Below are 20,321 nucleotides of genomic sequence, written 5' to 3'. Positions count from 1 at the left end.
GGTCGGTCGGCAGGTCACCGCATCAGAGAAATGATGCTTACAAAACTTCAATCCAAAGTGTGCGTATCAATGCATACATATACATACACGCATACATCAGTAAATATATAATAGGTTTGCGTATAGCGCTTGTATTTTCCTCCTTTTCTTTTTTCCTTTATATGTTAACCGACTTAAAGCCAATTTAATAGATTTTACGGAAGCAACTTTGTAATACATGCAGTTGTAATACCAATGGAAAAAAGAACGAGTCTTTCGATACTGCTTCTTATGCTTTATATTCTTATCTTCATTTCATGCAGGACGAACATTAACTAATTTTACTGCGACATCTAGATGGTATTGACTTTACCAATAGAGGCACGGCAAACATGTGTTTCTGTTATGTACAGGCTGGTGGAGTTGGATGGTTACGGGTGACATTCTAAGCTTATGCACGGTGCAAGGGTAATCCAGTCCCTATACGGTTTTATTATTTATGATAATACGTGAAATATTAAGCAAATACATAAACTACAGTTTCCAGGATCGTACACGTTGTTTCGCCAAAAAAGGAAAAATACATTTTAGTTACACTGTTCACCCAGAGATTGTACCCTACAACAGATAACATGAATCGAAGGGGCAATTGGGAAGGTTGATATTGTATTCTGGAAGAAGAAGAGATATCTTCTTCCCGAGCAATTTGAATATTTTCTTTTTTCACCCGCTTCTCTTGCTCTTTCCGTATCCCGAAAAGAGAAGATTGAATATATTAACCCTAAGGATACAGACTAGTGCAAAGAAAGATAATATAAACTCATAAAGTCTACGCTGAACATATAGGAGAAGAGCATTGCAACCGTCTAATATTTATGGACCGAAAGTATAATGGAACTTTCGGGAAGTTAATGAATGAGCAAACGAATTGAAGACGTACATTCCCATCATCGCAACCGTCAAACAGCTAAGGTTATATAGCTTGCCATTTACTATTACTGCGCCCAGGTTGCTGTTTTTCTTTATCCATGTTTACTTAAGGAGGAATATATTTCAGAAATAATGAACTGCAAAAATAAAGCATAGAATAAAACTCAGTGTATACATATATACTTGTGAAGGTGTAAAAAAACGTTGTAGAAAATGTATTTCAGAGTTTATGTCTACCACCGAATCGCCACCCAGAACACCGTCGAAATGTGAAGTAAGAACGATTTGTTAGAAGATTTAAAGAATATCTTGGAGTTCTCTACATATTTTCGGCGGTACAACGATGAATTAACTCTAATTATAACTTTTGAATGTTTCAATTCTGTTGTCCCACCACATAGCTGATAACATCCTACCATGTTTCCTTCCTTTAATTACGTCGTATCGTAGTGGTTATTATCTCTACACGTATGTATAGATTAATTTATTAACCCAAGAAAGATTCATTCGTATTGTTGGAAAGAGCGAAACTGATGCCTTTGAATATATTGTTAGACCTCCAATGTCCAGGAACACGAAGGGACCAACCTCACTTTCCATCATATTATAAGAGTCATCCGTGCAATCGCACAAGAGTTGGCTTCATTTTCTTCATTGTCATGCAGGACGACCATTAACTAATTTTACTACGACAGGTAAATAATAGTGACTGTCCCAACAGAGGGACGGCAAACATGTGTTTCTGTTATGTAGAGGCTGGTGGAGTTGGATGGGGTCGGGTCACATTCTACGTTTATGCACGGTGCAGGGGTAATCCAGTCCCTGTACGGTTTTATCATTTATGATACCACGTGAAATATTAAGCAAATACATAAACGAAAGGTTCCAGGATGGTACATGTTGTTTCGCCAAAAAAAGGAAAAATCCATTTTAGTTACACCTTTTACCCAGAGATTTGTACCCTACAACAGATAACATGAATCGAAGGGGCAATTGGGAAGTTTGATTTTGTATTCTGGAAGAAGAAGAGTCATCTTCTTCCTGACCAACTGGAATATTTTCTTTTTTCACCCGCATCTCTTGCTCCTTCCGTTTCCCGGAAAGGGAAGATTGAATATATTAACCCTACGGATACAGACTAGTGCACAGAAAGATAGTATAAACTTATAATGTCTAGGCTGAATATATGGGAGAAGAACATTGCAACCGCCTAGTATTTAAAGACCGAAAATATAATGGAACTACCGGGAAGTTTACGAATGAGCAAACGAATTGAAGACATGAACATAAATACATAAATAAAATTATATAATAACACATGTATACCAAGCACTTGTAAAAAATAATTTGGATTTAGATAATCGCGTTAGATGATTCATAGTTCTATAAGTCATCATTTCTTAAAGCCAGAAGGGAATTTCTTTCACCAAATTTCTTCCGCGCTTCTATATTTAATCGAATAGCTACAAAGAAGTACATTCATTCAAAGGTCAGTTACTAAATATCCAACCATGCACAGCTAAACTTGCGCTAAAACTCTTTAGACTATTAGTTTCAAGATATCCAAAATTCTGTATAAGTGGAAATATGCAAGGATGCTTTTATACATACCCCTGCTGATAGATTGACTTTATATTCAGGAGCCATTGTTGTATTCTTCTACAATTTTTGTAAACTAAGGCTAAACTCTACTCTATTATTTTTTCATTGAGTTTCGTTATTATTTTATTAATATTAAGAATTATGGGGGGTGCGTTGAAGTTTATGCACGGTGCAGTGGTTAACCAGTCCCTGTACGGTTTTGTCATTTATGGTAATACGTGAAATATTAACCAAATACGTTAACTAGAATCTCCATGAGCGTCCACGTTGTTTCGCCGAACTACAAAAATCTTAGTTACACTTTTCACCCAGAGATTGAACCCTACAACATATGACATGACTCGAAGGGGCAATTGGGAAGGTTGATTTTATTTCTGGAAGAAGAACAGACATTTCTTCTCAATCAGATTGAATATTTTCTTTTTCTTCCGCTTCTCTGGCTCTTTGCATGTCCCGAAAAGAGATGACAGACTAAACATACCTTACGCATCCGGACTAGTGCAAATAAAGGTCATACACACTGATAATGACTACGTTGAATATATAGCAGAACAGCATATCTAACCGTTTAATAATTATTGACCGCAAACATAATGGCCACTGACGGATACTGTATGAATGAACAAACGAATTTAAGACATATTTTCACATCATCGCAACTGTCCACCAGGTAAGGTCGCTCAGCCTGCTATACTTTAGTACTGCGTTTCTGTGTTTTTTTCCCATATTTAATTAAGCAGTAATATATTTTTTAACGAGTGAATTGAAGGTAATGAAGTTTAGGACTAAACTAATGTGCAGACATGTAAAGATGTCAGGCTGTAAACAGGCTTTGTGGAAAATGCTTAATGCTTGAAAGAATTTCATCCAAAGTGCGCATATAAGTATCGAACGATATTATATATATATATATATATATATATATATATATATATAGAGAGAGAGAGAGAGAGAGAGAGAGAGAGAGAGAGAGAGAGAGACAGACAGACAGACAGACAGAGACAGACGTACAGACAGACAGACAGATACAGATTACTGCAATATTTACTATCGTGTTTGCTACTTCTTCATAGCACAAACTTTGAAAAATATATGTGTATTTTAAACAATCCTACGTTGTGTGCAAGTTATTCCATCCAGCTTTATTATACTTTATAAAGCTTCAATGTGTTTGGCTAATGTCTTTGACATAACATCGCCTCCTAGCGACAATATTTTATCCTTCCAGTAATTCATGCACATGTATAAAAATATCATATTTGGGCTTACGATTGGTATAATCTATAATTCAAGATGACATTTCTTGAATCACTGATTTTGTATGCTTGATTTGTACTTTGCTATGCTATACAAATGTTTAGTTCGAGTAAATACAATTCATTCTATGACATCAGGGAAGTATATGTTATCTAAAATTGCTGTATGTTTACATTAAAAGTTACTACTTGAAACCCTATCAGCAAAAATTATCTCTCCTATTCTTCTAATCAGCTGGTATTTGTTTATCTGTGCGGTATAAAATATTCAATTTTGTTTAATTTTGTTTAATTTTGTTTAACAGGCGTCAAATGCTCTCATTTTCTATATTACAACTTTATATACAATGTCAAACTAACTGTTATTAATTTGATCCATTTCACCTGAGTACATTCCGTTAATAATGTTCTATGGAGATAATAATCTGTACTCAGATTCAGGCCCCTCATTGTTAGGTGTCCTCAAACGTCGTTATCTCTACCCGTACGACTTGGGACCTAAAATGAAGAATGTTTAGATTATTATCATTTGCTGTGTAGACGTGAAAATACCCTGGATGTTATTGTTGTTAAATCTATAGTGATTTCAGTTTCTAGCAAACAAATCCCTAATTATATTAGTGTCATGCTTGAAGTTTCCATATTCTACATCTTAAATGGTTTCTGGTCTGAAGGGGTATTAAAGAAGGCATGAATTGTATTTGTAATTGTGTTGCATTTGCTAAGTTGAGTATTGAAACCTCAATCACTGGATTATTTAGCAGCTATTGTTCTCATTACTATGTGTTTACATGTGCTTGTTAAAAGTTTGTTATATTTGGCATGGGAAGGTAGAAGAGAATAAAAGGTATTCATTTCATTTCGTTACGATCATTTGTTTATTCTAAAGGTGTCTATTATGACTGGGTGTTTTCTTTCAGCATGAGTGCGTTGTATAATGTTCCGATAGCATGGCTCAAGAGGATCCTGATTCCGAAAACTAAGAGGAATCAGTTTGCTTCAGGCAAAGATATCTTCTGTATTATTATATGCTAATTTTTTTCCCCGTTAACTTTACATTGCCAGAGTCGTTCAATATGAACGCGCGAGACAATACACATATATCATTCGCGTGCATAAAGGAACTACTTTCTATTGTAAACAAACAATGGACGCAGACGCCAGCACTTTTGATTTGTACACAAATCATGTACACTCGCGTAAGAGGCTCTTTACGTTGTGGTTGTTTCTGAATGAACTAAAACAGATGTTTCGTGGACTGCCACATACCAGCTGCTTTGGCACATGACGCGTTGATACAATGTTACGGATTTAAGCTAGCTACAGTACATAACAGACGCAAGATAATGTCCTTACAAACAATATACAAGTCATAAGTCATATACTCTCTTCTTTAGCTGATGATAAGAACGGCAAAATACAATATACTTATAGTTTTACATCCTGAATTTCCTCAAAATGTATTTTCTTAATTCTGCCAATCCGAATTACATGAGCCATGTCATAGGTTTTCAATCTGGATTACAAATTTCGAAATTGTGCTGTAATTTCGATGATAAGTGCAATTGCAGCCTCCTTACTGCACTCAAAATGAAATAAGCATTAAATTCCATATCGTCTTTTCGATAATTTCAGTTGAAAGACTTCATATTTTTCCCACGTTATGTTTTCAAACATTCAATGACAGAAACAGAAACACATTTGCAGATGTCAACACGCTTCTCCCTAGCCTCTTAAATCTCATGTATTTCATGTGGAATCGTCACATACAAATCCAGTCCATGATCACGAAATTTCCAAGATTCGAGCAAAATGCCAGATCAAATGAAAAGGTTATTGCAATGCACATTCATTCACAATATGACTCCAAATTTGAATTTTAACTAGACACGCCTATTTCTTTCGACAGTTATGTCGAGCGAGTGACTAAGTTCAAATTTATCTGGGCGGAGTTATGTGCGCATTAATAATGATGTTGTAGTCTAGTGCACTTATGTATTTAGTTTGGAATACGGCATTCGTTTATTTAAGTTGTTTCTCGTAGTGTATTTTGTTTATATAATTAAGCCTTATGTAGAATAAGAAAATGAGCATATGATAAAAAGGTTACTGCATTTATATGGGAAAATATGAGCTCGTTTTGTCGGATGGATATAATGCACTCCCAAGTTTGTGCAGTATTCCATCCCAAAACTCGTTTCTATTTTCCCATACAAGTGCAGTAACCTACAAATATTCAGTAAGTCTTCTTTTTTAAGCAAAACTCTGCCAGGACATTTAATCCAGTGTTATATGTTATATTTGTGCCACATTAAATAATCCATATTGCAGAGAGAACATTGTGTTAAGATTCCATGTTAAAGTTTGAGATTATTTACTTTTCTCTTTGTATAAAGGCCGACTCTTCCCGATATTGGTTTTCTGAAACGCCTGCACTGCATTTAGTAAACACAAATGTAGTCTGTTTCAGTTATTAAAATATATTTTTTATGCTATACGATGCTAGTACAAATCCATTATCTTACTTCTATCCTTTTCTATACGCGACAGAGAGAGAACATGTTGGTTTCAGACGAAAATTGTGCAGTTTTTCCTATATTTCGAATTGGACGTAAAAACTATGCCGAGCATAATACATTAGAGGTTATTTACATATAGTTCTAATTATTAATCTAGGTTGACAATATCTCGAGAACTATGCATGTTTTTGTCCTTGTTCCTATGCAGTAAGCATGCTGTATGCAATAACTACACTAGAAAATTAACAAAACATTTCAGCAACTCTTTCACTTTAATACCAGCGTGAAATGAAAAAGAAAAACATATGCATTAATATATTGGTTTGTATATCTTAGTAATGTCGTACGATTATCAATGTTATTCATGGTAAAGATTAGTCATCGCTCCATCCAATGGCCGATGGAGAAAAGATAACCTTGGTCAAATGATTAGAGTTTTCTTTTTATCGAATTCGAAATATTTGCATATTTAGAGATGTAAGGGTAAGACGATGATTTAACAAATTAAAACTAGTTGACTGTGTAAGATTTTATATCAATGTGCAACAAATATTATAGTATAGAAGTTATAGTATGTTAAACCTAGTGTAACTGTTTTATCCAGTTGAATGTTGTATAACTTTTATTAATGACATGTATGCTATGTATATTTAGTCTGTATTGTATGTCATTTAGTTTTCGTTTTGTTTTGTTATTTCATGAAACACAACATGATCAATCAATAATGTTCTTCGACTTGTAAACTTGGATTCATAGTGAACTTTCATATATATATTCTTAGGTGCATTATTGTGATACAGCAAAAGACTGTTGGTACATAACTACGTCAATTGCCTCCACGGGAACATCAACACTTCTTGTTTAATTTTGATTGCTACTAACATTTATTCAATACTCTACTGTTTTAGCATTGAGTTCAAAATTATAGAATTATTCTGGGACTGAATTCTCAATACCGTAAGTTACTTTATCATAATTATTTTCTGGTTTTGGGGAAACAAATTAATTGTTGACTTGTTCTTTTCTCAAGATTTTCTATTTCTTATTTTAAGACTATAGGCTCGTAATCTATATGTCTTCTTGTCTAGAATTCCCAGCATTTTAACAGTTTTTCAACGCTTCTTTGTATCTTATCTATGTTTACCTATAGTACGGGAATGACAAAGCTAGATTGGACCTGCTGATTGTTACAGATCTATCAATCCATTTCCATGTTATCGTCTCTCTCTCCCTTGTTGGAACGTGGTTGTACAGATGCATATATTTTTTAGCATAAAAAATGTATATAAATGTTTTAATTAGAATAAGCAAGATAAGTCAGTTTGTGTTTTCTCTCATAAATATGTACGTTACGAAGTATGATTATTTTCTTTCAAAGCATATCAAAATAGTTTGTTTAAATTTAGTTTTTTCCCCCCTAAAACCTATCTTACATTGAATCTACTCTTTTGTTGAAGAAAATGAACGTACAAACTATTGTAAGTTTGGCCAAATTGTATTTCGAGATGGGCCGAATTGTCTTCGGGCCAAATTCACTATAATCCGGCACAAATGATACAACTTTCCCATCCCTCCCCTATTCGATCCCACAGATTAAATACACTTTTTTCTGGTAAACATGGTTTTTCGGAAAAAGAAAGAATGCCTTTTCCCCATCATCACTATTTTGGTTACATCCGTATGCAACACAGTGCACCATATTTGCAGTACAAAAGCACGATCATACGCTATATCACATAGACATTTACGTGGGGAAATTAAGCACTTGAACGGCTAAGTTGAATAGAAGGGATAAATGTACGTCATATCCGGTTTTGGCACGCGGAAACTACCGATTTTTTACGGAGATTGCCGAATCATATTTTCATTTTATAAAGCGGAGTTTTAAGTCTAATTAAACATTTTTATGGTGTGCTTACATGACCAATGCGTTTTGTTTATAACTATAATAATATCACACGTCTGTACAATATAGGTGGCAGGTGACCTTTAATGCTCAAGCTTCCACATTTTTACAGTTTCTATTCAAAACTTTGCACATGGTTTCTCTCCCTCTCTTTTCGTCAACGTCGTTGTCGTTGTCCTCATCATCATCGTCGTTTCTCTATTTGTCTCCTTCTGTCGCTCTCTTTCTCTCTTCCAAAACACAACATATACGTGTTCATCATTTAGCTAAGCCATGTCCTAGTATAACAGAATAATTCGCCTCAAAAATGCTATCAATGAGTCAACACGACTGTTAGTCATTCGGGTACTACAGGTTATTCTGGGCCCCGAGTGACCTATTGGTCTTCAACAATCGCCTTTACCGATCACTGCCACATCAGCCAATGTTGGTATGCGAGATCGCTGGTAGTAACTTCTTATCGGTAAGTTATTCTTACACGGGTTTCACCCGTTCTTCTTCTACTATTTATTCTGGCCTCCATGTACAGCCTATCTTGCTTTGAGAAATTTTGTTAAAACCCAAAACAACAAGAAATGCAATAAAATTGTTTCTTTCATCCTCATTCCCTTCCTACCACGTTTCCCTACTGAAAGGCCTAAAGAACAGAATACTGTATCTAAAAAAAATAGAAACATGCGGTGTATCATTCCTCAAGATCAGGCAGCAGATTGCATGATAGATAATCACTTTATTAGTACATTTCTTAAAATGACATGCAAGAATGATCTTACGAATTCTGATTTGGCTAATGAAATGATCTTTTCATCATGAACAGAAATGGGTTTTTCATCTACAGGTAACAACATATATACCAACATTGTTTAACACTGTGCTCACGAATTGAGAAGATATTTCATGCGACTTGCTCTCCAACTTAATGCAGATATATTTTCAAACACAAACAAACTAGGCTTTTACGATGGTCACATTTATACTAGGTGCAAACATTTGGACTGGAAGGTCTTTCTGTTTCTACCCTCAAAGGAAGGGATAACGAGGATCTACTCATATTAAAATTTTACCAAGAGGTCAATCCACATTTTTTAAATTAATATGATCCTGCATGTGGGTTACATGGATGATAGCAGTGTATGAGTGAGAGAGGAAATTACTCCCTAATTTGATATCCCATATAAATTATGCTTATATAAACCAAATAGTCAAACGATGGACGGCTGATCACCCGGACCCACCTTTATTATTAATATTGAAAAACAAACATAATTGCAACTCAAATTTCCTTGAGACTTTTACAACACTTGCCATCACTATGCATAAAGTAAGATAATTATTAAATTTCAATTAATTTGTTTCCTTAAATGAAATACTCGACTCTCTAAGTTGCTCAGAACATGGTGTGTGCCTGTTTTGGATGTATAAAATAAATTTTTACAAATCTAGTGGAAGCATTCATGACCTTACATAGCGAATACGAAGCAGGATTAATAGCAGTTTCTGTAGGTACGTGTGTGCTATACCAGTGGAATTTGACAAATATTGGGTTAATGTAAGTTATGTTATTATACATAAACGTTTACCTTTGATGGTAGTTATATTAGTTTTTCAGTCTCAATTATAAAATGAATATAATCTTCATTGCCAAATATTTCTAACAACCTTGATGTAGGTGGGTGATAATGTTGAACCCGAAATGATAATTTAATTTCCTGTGACGCTGACTCTAAATATTCATAAGGTTGCATGATTGTTAATATGTATATGGATGGAGTCTGAAATGTTATGAATACAATAAAAACAAATTATCGGCTCCATAGAATTTAGCATTTGTTAGTCAGTCTATGATGTGACAAAAAAATCTAGGTGACAAAAATATCATTGCCCTCGCCAATCGTCTTATTTTGCAACGACGCAGTTCGAATAAAATACGATGCTTCACCTTACATTGCGTAGGTCACATGTAAGGACTGATCAACGATTCCACGACAAAACTCAAACTGTGTTCCAGAAACCATTCCGTCCATGAGCGGGCCGATACACGGCAAGTTTTAATCAGTGCCCCACAATTAGTTTCACTATCCCACGTCAAATGATGGCGAGGGTGCATGCAAACAGAATTACAATGCTGTCCTAGGCTTTACATATTAGAACAGTGGCTATTCATAAATACAACATAAGCTTCAGTATACTCTTTCTCAGGACTACTGAATGGCTTATACCAACCGTTGAGGTCACACAACTGGTGTTTTGGAAACGGTGGGGGTATTGGTGTACTTAAAGGAGACATTTGTTTTCAACGCTTGCAAGGATTTGGAACTTATGTCGACTAGTATTATATGAACCAAATTTACAAACTATTTCGTTGGAGTTCCATCATTTGGAGCTGATTGACGCCGATAGCTACCGTTACTATATAAGTCAAATATTCATTTGTATTTGATACTCAGGTAGGAATATTGTGCTGTAGTTTCAGAGTTTTCTGATATCATGGGTGCCTATATCTCAATACAATACCGGAATACAGAACACAGAATAAATATGACTGGCACAGATGTAATGATTACTTCCTCATAAAGTGTCAGGTCCAAAGAGACATGTATTTAATGTCAAGCCTTTCAGGTACAAAAATATCAAACGTGGCCAAGATTGTTCATATACATCTTCTTTATTCTATCATTCTTCCTCATATAAACTGTAAATTAAATGTCACCGTGCCATCTTGTAAAACTGCATCCAGATAGCTGGTTTCTTAGGTCTAGACTCCGTTTCTCACGAGTACTAGTCCTTGATCTTCGATTGCTATTGCATTCATTCTGTCATTAACTTGGACATAGCATCGCGAAATAAACACGAATCTGTTTCTTCAGTCAATACTGCACACATAAGGTTCGAGAAACAATTCCATAACTTACTTTTTAAAATCAAAAACGTTGCAGACATCATATTGTCGATGTTTCAACTTTATGTATTGTCTCATCGTGATATTTACAATGAAAGATAGACTAATCAGACTATTAAAATGTTTTTGTTTCCTTTTAAAGAATATTGCTGAAAGGAGGAATATAATATAAAATGTAACGAAGTTCACGCATATATTCTTCTTACAGAGCCTATATTAACTACGACCACTCTGGCTCCTGCATGTGCAGAGGGATCCGATCTTAGACAAGACTGTACTTCCTCCATATGTTTCAACGGTGAATGGCTGCCCTTTGAATTCGATGTTTCACAGGAGTGTTGCTTGAAAGAATTTCAACCAATATGTGAGAATATACACGTTTATATGTAATATATCGAAATCATAATGCACATACATACATACATACATACATACATACATACATACATACATACATACATACATACATGCATGCATGCATGCATGCATGCATACATACATACATACATACATACATACATACATACATACATATTTGCCTCTGCAAAAAATCATTTCTCCTAATTCAATGTGCCATCTGCTGAACAGTGAGAGAAGATTGCCAATATAATATAAAGGTTATAGAAATTACTGTTTTCATTCTTGAATTGTATTCATCGTGTTCACTCCCTCCATGCATTCCATTGATGTGTTCACGATCACTCACCCTGTCTTGAAATGCTTAAATATCAAATACATCGTATGATTTCTATAAGGTTATATTGCTTTACATCATTCTCGGGAACTATAAATTCTGTTTTTATCACATGCATTTTATTCGATCATATATTGAGCTGCCTTCAAGGTAATAATTTTTGTTATAGTCAGAAACAATGCAATTACGGCAAATTTAGTTCTTTACACTTTGTTGTCATATCTTTCAGGACATAATTTAAACTAAATTTGAAAAACAACCTATTGATAAATTTCATCACTTTAAGCGAACATGATCAATTTTTCCCATGTTTCTCCCTTTCTTTATGTCAATTATTCTGACTCCATTAATACAGTGTATATCAAATGTCATGTAGATGATGCTTCTAGACTATCGAGCAACAACGTGTTCGCCTTCCATAATTTCTTATATCTATAATTGAATATTGACTTCATGGAAATCTTCATACAAAATGTTTAGATATAAGTTTGAATTTTAAATCTTAATGACCACTCTCTCTATATTTGTCTTTAAAATATCAATACATGCGTCATTGTTAGCAATTTAAACGACATCCATCGTTCAATAAAGGTCGCCATAACAGACTTAATATCAAACATTCAGCATGCATTTGGATATACCTTGCTTAGATATTTTATTTCCTCCTATCATTTTCGCTCACGCATTAGATTGCAGTCTACTTGCAACACACTTAATAGTGATCTCTCCTAGAGAAGTGTTACTGTGTTGCATCGCAATTAAACAGTGCTGTATTTCATGTATGGTACTAGCATTTACATTCTGGCCACTTATTCTCATATCTTTATTTTTCAGGCATAGTATTGGGATTTACAGGTAAACAAATTATTAATATTTCATATAAAATGAATGTAAAGTGATACAATTTTTGGCAAAATTTTTCTCGGAATTATACATCTCACAGTTTCTCACCTTGATTTTGCACCACGGTCACAGGAATATGTACTGAGTACTCTTCTTATTATGACCTTAAAATGTGATATCATTTGGACATTTGGCCATTTAGATCACACTGACCGGCAGTCAATCGAGACTTTCAGATGAATTTGACTTTGCATACTGACTACAGGCGATATAGTGGTGCATGGACAAGAAAGAGAATAGCTTCCTCATAAGAGTGTCCATATATAATAATTATCACTACCATGATCTACTTCATGCTAGCAAAGTCAAAACAAAGTAGAGAACTAAATGAATCACTTTGTCTCCTTATTATTCATCAAATGCTAATTGTGTGATTACATTCCACTAGATCATTATTTGCATTATTGTATTCATTTATAAAACTAAATTTAGCATTGTCAAAATTCCGTGTAGCGTGTCTATATTTCCTCATTCGCTATTCAGTACTATTTCTACTTTACTTTTCAATATATCTGAAACAGCGAGCTTGACTTTGGATACACCCCACCCACCCCAACAGACTGAGCTGAACAAGGTTATATCACATTTATGATGTTAAAACACCCAATATCACCACACAGTATTTCTTCAAATATAAAATGGCAGTGAAAGAGCGAGCCACGTGAATGTAGATGCACTAACAAAATACTGTTATTTTTCGGTGAGCATTTAAGTCTTTATCCCAAATAAATGAAATTCATATACGTGGGTATCCGGGGTAGGATTAAGATATTTGGAATATGACAATAAACAAAAACGATTTTACCTCCATAGAAGACTGTTTATGTCCCAATTTCATATTTAAATACTGGAACTTAAATGGTACATCTATGCATGGTCCTCGCAGGCATTTCAAAAGAACACGTTTTAGTTTGTGCAATGAGCAGGACAGTGTATCCTTAATGTGATTCGAGACTATAGCGCCTTTATCATTGTTGGCATTAGTGAGCTGAAGCATCTATCTCTCCTTTCATGAAAATCGTAACAATATATTTTAGTATCCACAATTCTGCACAACATGCAACGAACGTTCAGCTCATGTACTTTCTGGTTTCTTTGTCTTTTCTCTCATTTTACATTATATTTTTCTCAGAATTTTAAGACCAGAATTGCCTTACGAAACCAAATTTGATATGGCTATCCCTCATAACGATTTGTTGGTGACACCTAATCAGCTTAGTAAGACACGAATTAATAGTGTAGGCAGCATTACTATTTTAAGGAGTTGTGCTTTTTTCGTCTTATAACTGCTTTTTATCATTCTTTTCAGATGAACAAACTGGATTTACACCTCCAGGTAAACGAAACACTAGTATTACTTTGAGAGAGAGTTTCTTAATTATAAAGTACAATAGCATTGAGCCCTAACTCCATACAGAAATAACTTTAACAGAAAATTTTCTTATGACCTTGATCCTGCACGAGGGTCACTGGAAGGATATGATATAACATCTTGAAGGACTGTCCAATGAATGTTGTCTCCCGAAATTCCTTAGAACAACGAAAATACAGATAAATAACCAACATAAAAAATCCTGCTCTCCATGCAGACGGAGGTGTTTTGTTTGTACTTGTAACAAAGTACAACTTTAGTCGTAGCAAAATTAATCCCTTGATATATCGGCTTAAATAAGAGATTTGGAACTTTTCCTGTTCTTGCGTATCATACCTATTTAATTTATTAAAAATTGGCTAAGTGTATACTAGATTATTTAACAAGAACAAAGTGGTGCATTTTCAAATCCAGTGATATCGGCCCCTGACCTATTGATGATACACAGAAAAGAGAGTATATCTTCGTAACATGTATGGAACTATGAAGTTTATACAATAATGAAATCCTAGCTAAACAAACTAGTATTAAAAGTACAAAATGACAGTTTTAGTTCTGGTGACTCTGACATTTAAAATCTGGACTCACCAATACATTACAGTATACCGCTTCGACGTGTAGACTAACCGTGCAATCTAATGAAATTAAATTCAGAAAACGAGACTCTTCGAACGGGTACAAACTTAATTACTCTATAGACTTAATGAACTTGATCGTTCGCAATTTCCCCTCATAATCGATAGGGAAATGTTCCATACTGATGTGCAGTCTACATATTGAGTTGATGGATAGGTCTAGGAAACCTTTATTTGTATACTCTTCGTCTAATGGTGATGTATGGCATCATATTATGTATTGTGTACTTAGTTGCCACTTGAGGTATTTGGGAACGAGAGATTCTCAACTCGTTTGAAAAGAACGATTGGCTCAATTTATTATCTGGGATACAAATTTGTTAACATGCGGTCTAGTTTGCATCTTATTCCACATGAAGGGGCCTGAAAGGTTAGAAAAAGATAGGATAATGTGAGTATATTTAGATTGTTTTTGCTGTTTAAATTTAGACATAATGCAGAATGAAAAGAGAGGACATAAATAGTACATACATGCAAAAATGGATAAACAATACCGAATGTTTATTTCAGTCTCGACTTCTGACTGTTATCCGGGTTCCATTCGTGTACAAGACTGTAGGATCTACTTATGCGAGAACGGAAAATGGGAACTGTTCGAATTCTTCGTTTCAGATGAGTGCTGCGTGAACGAATTTCATCCAAAGTGTAAGGATATACAGGGATATAGTCACCCTATACACATGTTAAGGTTTAAATATGCATATCTATTAAATTTCCAAACACTACTTATGAATTGCATTGTATTTTTTGCATTCCACTGATTCAGATTGCCATCCTTGAAAGTATGAGTGACATCTTACCAGAGATATTAAGTCGTGATATAGGTGTACCGCGCGGGATAACAATAAAGCACATAGTCATACATAATGCTTAACTGTAAATTGGTTTGCTGTTTGTGTTCGAGTCAATCTGTTCATGTTCTAGTCAACTGTTCATGTTCTTGTAAGTTAAATGTTCTTAGTGGTATATAATTACAATCAAGGTCCAGCCAAGAAGGATAGGGAATGTCTTAGACTCACGGAAATAATTAACAGTAAACTTTTGATAACTTTTACGCGTTCTCGGCACAATTATATTTTTGGTTTACCTTAATGTTCTACCATACTGACTGGAACAAAGTATATTACAGTTTAACTTATAATTCAACTTCCCAATGTGAGAACATTTTCACGGAAAGAAAAGGCCCGTATTATACATCTACATTAGCAGTACATGTTTTATCGTAAAATGAATTTCATGTATATATTAACTGAGCTCCATGAAAAAATATTATCTAACGGGTCTTTTAAAAGAAGTTACTTGCTTCTTACCAAGTTTCATACATAATGAAAAATTCAGTATAAAACCATAATTTCAATTAGAGCTTCTCAAATGCAAACAAAACTATCAACATGTATTCTTCTATAAGTTTACATAGTTTTCGTGTTTCTTAAGCATTACATAATCTCAAAACATTCCAGCAATGTACTTTAATCGAGGCCAGTTTGAAATCCATTTCTTTGTCTGGGCGAGACAACAATAGATCCAGGAATGTGATTTGAGAAACTCTGGTAGTTCGAAAAATAATCACCTTTGTCGGAATCAGCTTCCATGATAAACTAATGGCAAAAAGCAGTCCAAGTTCTACTCAAGTTTTGATAATGGAGGAAAGAACTGCTTGGCATCGGATAATCCACCATATTAACATTTTACAAATGGTCACGAAATGATATTAAATTGACTTTCAGTGTCATTTACATAACTAAGGACGACAAATAATGATTCAAAATTGAATATTTTGATCACAGATCAATTACGTTTTGTTTTTAAGTAGTGGAAAACAAGATCCTTAATGTTACTTTAGTTTCGTTAGTGTAAAATTAAACTATACCCTTAGTTTTGTTTCGTTGGGCTTTGAGTATTTAACGTAATTTGATTAACGCATAATCCAGGACACTGGCTCCGACTGCTACATATATTCCCATGGAAGTAGCTGATGATTCAGTTTCCACTACGATACATATCGATGCCTGTGAAGTCATAATTTAGATTCTACACATATCCCATACTTTGTGTAGATGACAATATCCACAATGCTGCCTGACAGCAAAATGACCATTCTTAAGAGAGCAAATAAATATTATGACAAACATGGAGATAGGTCATCATAGAGAGGATTAACCCGAATTACAATAATGGGTCTTTGGACCATATCTAACAATATAACTGTTTCTGGAAATGGAGGAAAATGATATTTATTGAAATGTCGCACACGAAATTCACGCATTCACTGACGTTACTTATGTTTATTCCTTGATGACTTTAGATGAAATAAGGATGGCCATCCTACAGTAACAGAACGACCTATCAAAAGAGTTAGTTTGCAATATATGCCACGAAAGATTACAGCAACAAAATTAACTTTGTTTTGGGTTTCATATGAGGTGAATATTTGTTTTAAATCAAAAACGTACTGTTATAGTTATATAGTTAATTAATGATGATACCTTTATAAAACAAATAACAATTATCTACAGTGTTTTAATCAATGAAGGATAATCTATCATATGATTGACCATTCGTTCAATTGGGACTATTATTTGAAGTTGCAACATCATATGGGACTTCAAACGCTCTCTCCTCTCTCTCGCTCTGTCTTTCTCTCTCTCCATCCCTCTCTCTCTCTCGATCGATCGATCGATCGATGGATTGACCGATCGAACAGCAGAACACTAAAGAATGAGACGCTCGTGCTTCCACTTATGCACAAATAATTAATATCATTATGACCCTTTGAATACATATATTTGCAAATATATGGCTTTATTTTTGTACACTCCCTACCCCCATTAGAAAAGCAGCCATGCAAAAGCAGTATGATTATGGTTCTACAGGTATAAATTTAATTGAATTATTTGATTGTTTGAATATTTAATTTTGCATTAAAATCATGTATCATTATTATTTTTCTTTGTTTTTAATTTTAATCTCATTAATGCTTCCCTCTCTCTCATGTGATAATAACCACATAGCCGCTGTCAATATTGAATGAAATTATGTTTACTACTTTTAATAAAGCTTCCACGATGCATATAATTTAAAGCACTATGTATTATTTTTAAGCTCCTTGCTCAAGTTCAGCGTATTAAAATTCTTCTTTATCTTATTTTATTCTCGTTTTCACATTACTTTTTTCTGAATGAAAATCAAATAAAAATAGTCTCACATGTGGTAGTTTGTAGGAAGTTGCTCGAATTTCGGAATTTATTTTTGTAATCGTCTCATTATTATTATTATTATTATTATTATTATTATTATTATTATCATTATTATTATTTCAGGCGCAGCATTGAGCACAACTCCTCCAGGTAATTTAAATGCAATTATTGTTAATAACAGACGAGTCATTTAATGATAGGAATTTAAAATGTGGAATCCACTTACCAAGAGATTCCAATGAACTGAAGATCTCGCCTGCATATCTTATTCATATAGCGATGTATTCGCTTCAAATTTTATTGAGGAGGCATGACGGTCAAAGAGTACATGTATCCCATATGGCAGAGCGTTCTAATTATACTTGACTTTTATGATAGGTATTCAAGAACAGTTCATGTATTTGTACCTCGAAATACCTTGACACGTCTTGATTTTATCTGATATTGTTATACAAAAAACTAATATATTTAACTCCTTCTCATAAGCGTCATTTGGGGGTTGCAAGTGGGCGATCGCCCCAAGCCCCGCTCTTGAGGGCGCCCAGCGCTTCAAGCCAAAGGTCGTCCTTATGAGTTTGTCAAGCTATATTCTCCAGACCGCACGTAACGCACGCAAATTATTGTTCTTAATTCGTGCTTTCGTGTTATTTGAAAAATGACAATAATAATTAGTTTATTAGGCCAAAGGCATTGTCATCATGTTATTATTTCGATTAAAAAGCCCGTTGTTGACAAACAGGAATTCTTTTATGAATAATGAAAAAACTAAATTCGTGCGCCAAATCTAGTCTAGACATAATCAGTGTTTGCAGTAAGTAGCATACCAATCGAGATATCGATACTTTGGCCCAGCGCTGTCATGGTTGGCCCCAAGCCCTGCGTACTGCTAACGCTGCCTCTGACTCCTGTAATTTACATCAGTGAGTGCATTCAATTTCTTGAAATAGAAATCTCCTAATGCTATTCAGCAGCAACTTTTTAGGATGTGTGTGTTTGGTTTCGATGTGTAACGAGCATTACAGTTTCAATGGCAGCAACTCTGATGTTAGATCGATCGACCCGTAATGGATCAGAAGCTGCTACTGTATATGTTTACTGTATAAATAAGAAATGTATACAGAAGTAGATGCATGTTTGGTAAATTATTATACAGATACCAATAATGCATTTTAGTTACCTCTTTCAGCTATTCATCGCATGCTCTATAGGGAATAGCCTTCCTAAAGTGCAATGCAAATATGGAGGTAATGAAAGTTATTTTCTAGATGCTTGAGATGTGGAAGTAAACAAATTCTAGTAACGTGACTTTTGACATCAGGGCCTGATAATCATTATGGATGTGATTTTGCCCAATCCTTGCTTAAGAGTGATAATTTGGTTCAAACAACGACCTGACAGAAACAAGAAAAAGACTAACTTATTTTTGGCTGTCTCCTTGCGCAGTCATCTGTAGGCCTAAGAATGAAGACAATATGTCAGTCTTTAGTCATGAAATTTGGATGAAATTGTACATACAAAGTTTCCGTGTGCAGGATAGAATACTTAACTTTACTAGTTCTTTACTGAAGTTATCTCTCTGTCTTTGTATAAAATCAATCGCTTAATGGCGAAAGCATTAGCGGCTAAAGATCATAAGCAGAGGTTGATTAAAACGTTAAGCAATGGTGATGACGTACCCACCGCCAGAGTCAGAATCATTGAAACCTATATCGATCCTATGAAAAAACAGGCGAGACAAAAGTCATGGATCTGACATATCGTTTCTTTGAAATCAGAGTCGGTGGATGATTGGCCTTAACCACATCATTGACATCAGGGAAAATTAGCATTTCATTTCCAATATCTTAAACGCTAAATAAAACAAAAATCACAATGAAGTTGTGATCAAATCTTGTGAGCAACTTTCAGCTAAATAGACCTACCACAACCAAGTGGCTGAATTTATTTGCGACTTTTATTAAAATAAATTAAAATACAAATATATGTGCTAGTTGTTCGATTTAATATGTCATTGTGATAACTCCTCTGCATGTTGCAATTATTTGATGAAGAGAAATTCAGACAACGGAATAAATAGCAGTCATATACATATTAACACAGGTGAAAGACTAGCTCTCTTGTTCACTTATTTAAGTAAAAGCATTATTATTATATTCAGTTGTAGGAAAGTGCAAACTGAACATGGTAAACATACAATCATTTCAGGATGTACGTTTTCATGAGGACGCATTGATCATTTAACCTATGCTATATCAGCTTCAAAAACATACTCATCCTCCCACACATTTGCTACTAACTTCTTTCTTGTGAATTGTCATCGGAGGAAGTAGTCCAATAACAATCATGCACTTTCCTGCACCAATCAGTGCTAGATTCATTGTCTTTGTTTTCCTGCGTCAATTACTATTAGATTGAATGTATTTTAACTT

At 34.5% G+C, this 20,321-nt stretch overlaps 1 protein-coding gene across 11 annotated transcripts in view; it reads left to right on the top strand.

The window, feature by feature from the left end:
• The window catches only part of LOC149791026 (uncharacterized), an 89,390-nt gene that overhangs the window by 45,376 nt on the left and 23,693 nt on the right, over window positions 1-20,321 (top strand). For 10 of the 11 annotated variants that reach the window (XM_089972909.1, XM_089972908.1, XM_089972902.1 and 7 more), the window contains exons 4-8: window positions 11,300-11,455; window positions 12,620-12,640; window positions 13,998-14,024; window positions 15,206-15,340; window positions 18,016-18,042. In XM_089972909.1, coding sequence (XP_089829035.1) covers window positions 11,300-11,455; window positions 12,620-12,640; window positions 13,998-14,024; window positions 15,206-15,340; window positions 18,016-18,042 — 366 coding nt within the window. The remainder of the gene's footprint in view (window positions 1-11,299; window positions 11,456-12,619; window positions 12,641-13,997; window positions 14,025-15,205; window positions 15,341-18,015; window positions 18,043-20,321) is intronic. The other variant, XM_089972907.1, reaches the window with a different exon arrangement.

This window comes from Sinohyriopsis cumingii, chromosome 10, assembly GCF_028554795.1.
Source record: "Sinohyriopsis cumingii isolate HCF-2022 chromosome 10, ASM2855479v2, whole genome shotgun sequence".
NCBI classification, from domain to species: Eukaryota; Metazoa; Mollusca; class Bivalvia; order Unionida; family Unionidae; genus Sinohyriopsis; species Sinohyriopsis cumingii.
The sequence above is the reverse complement of the archived record's forward strand: the minus strand, read 5'-3'. Positions and strand labels throughout refer to the sequence as shown.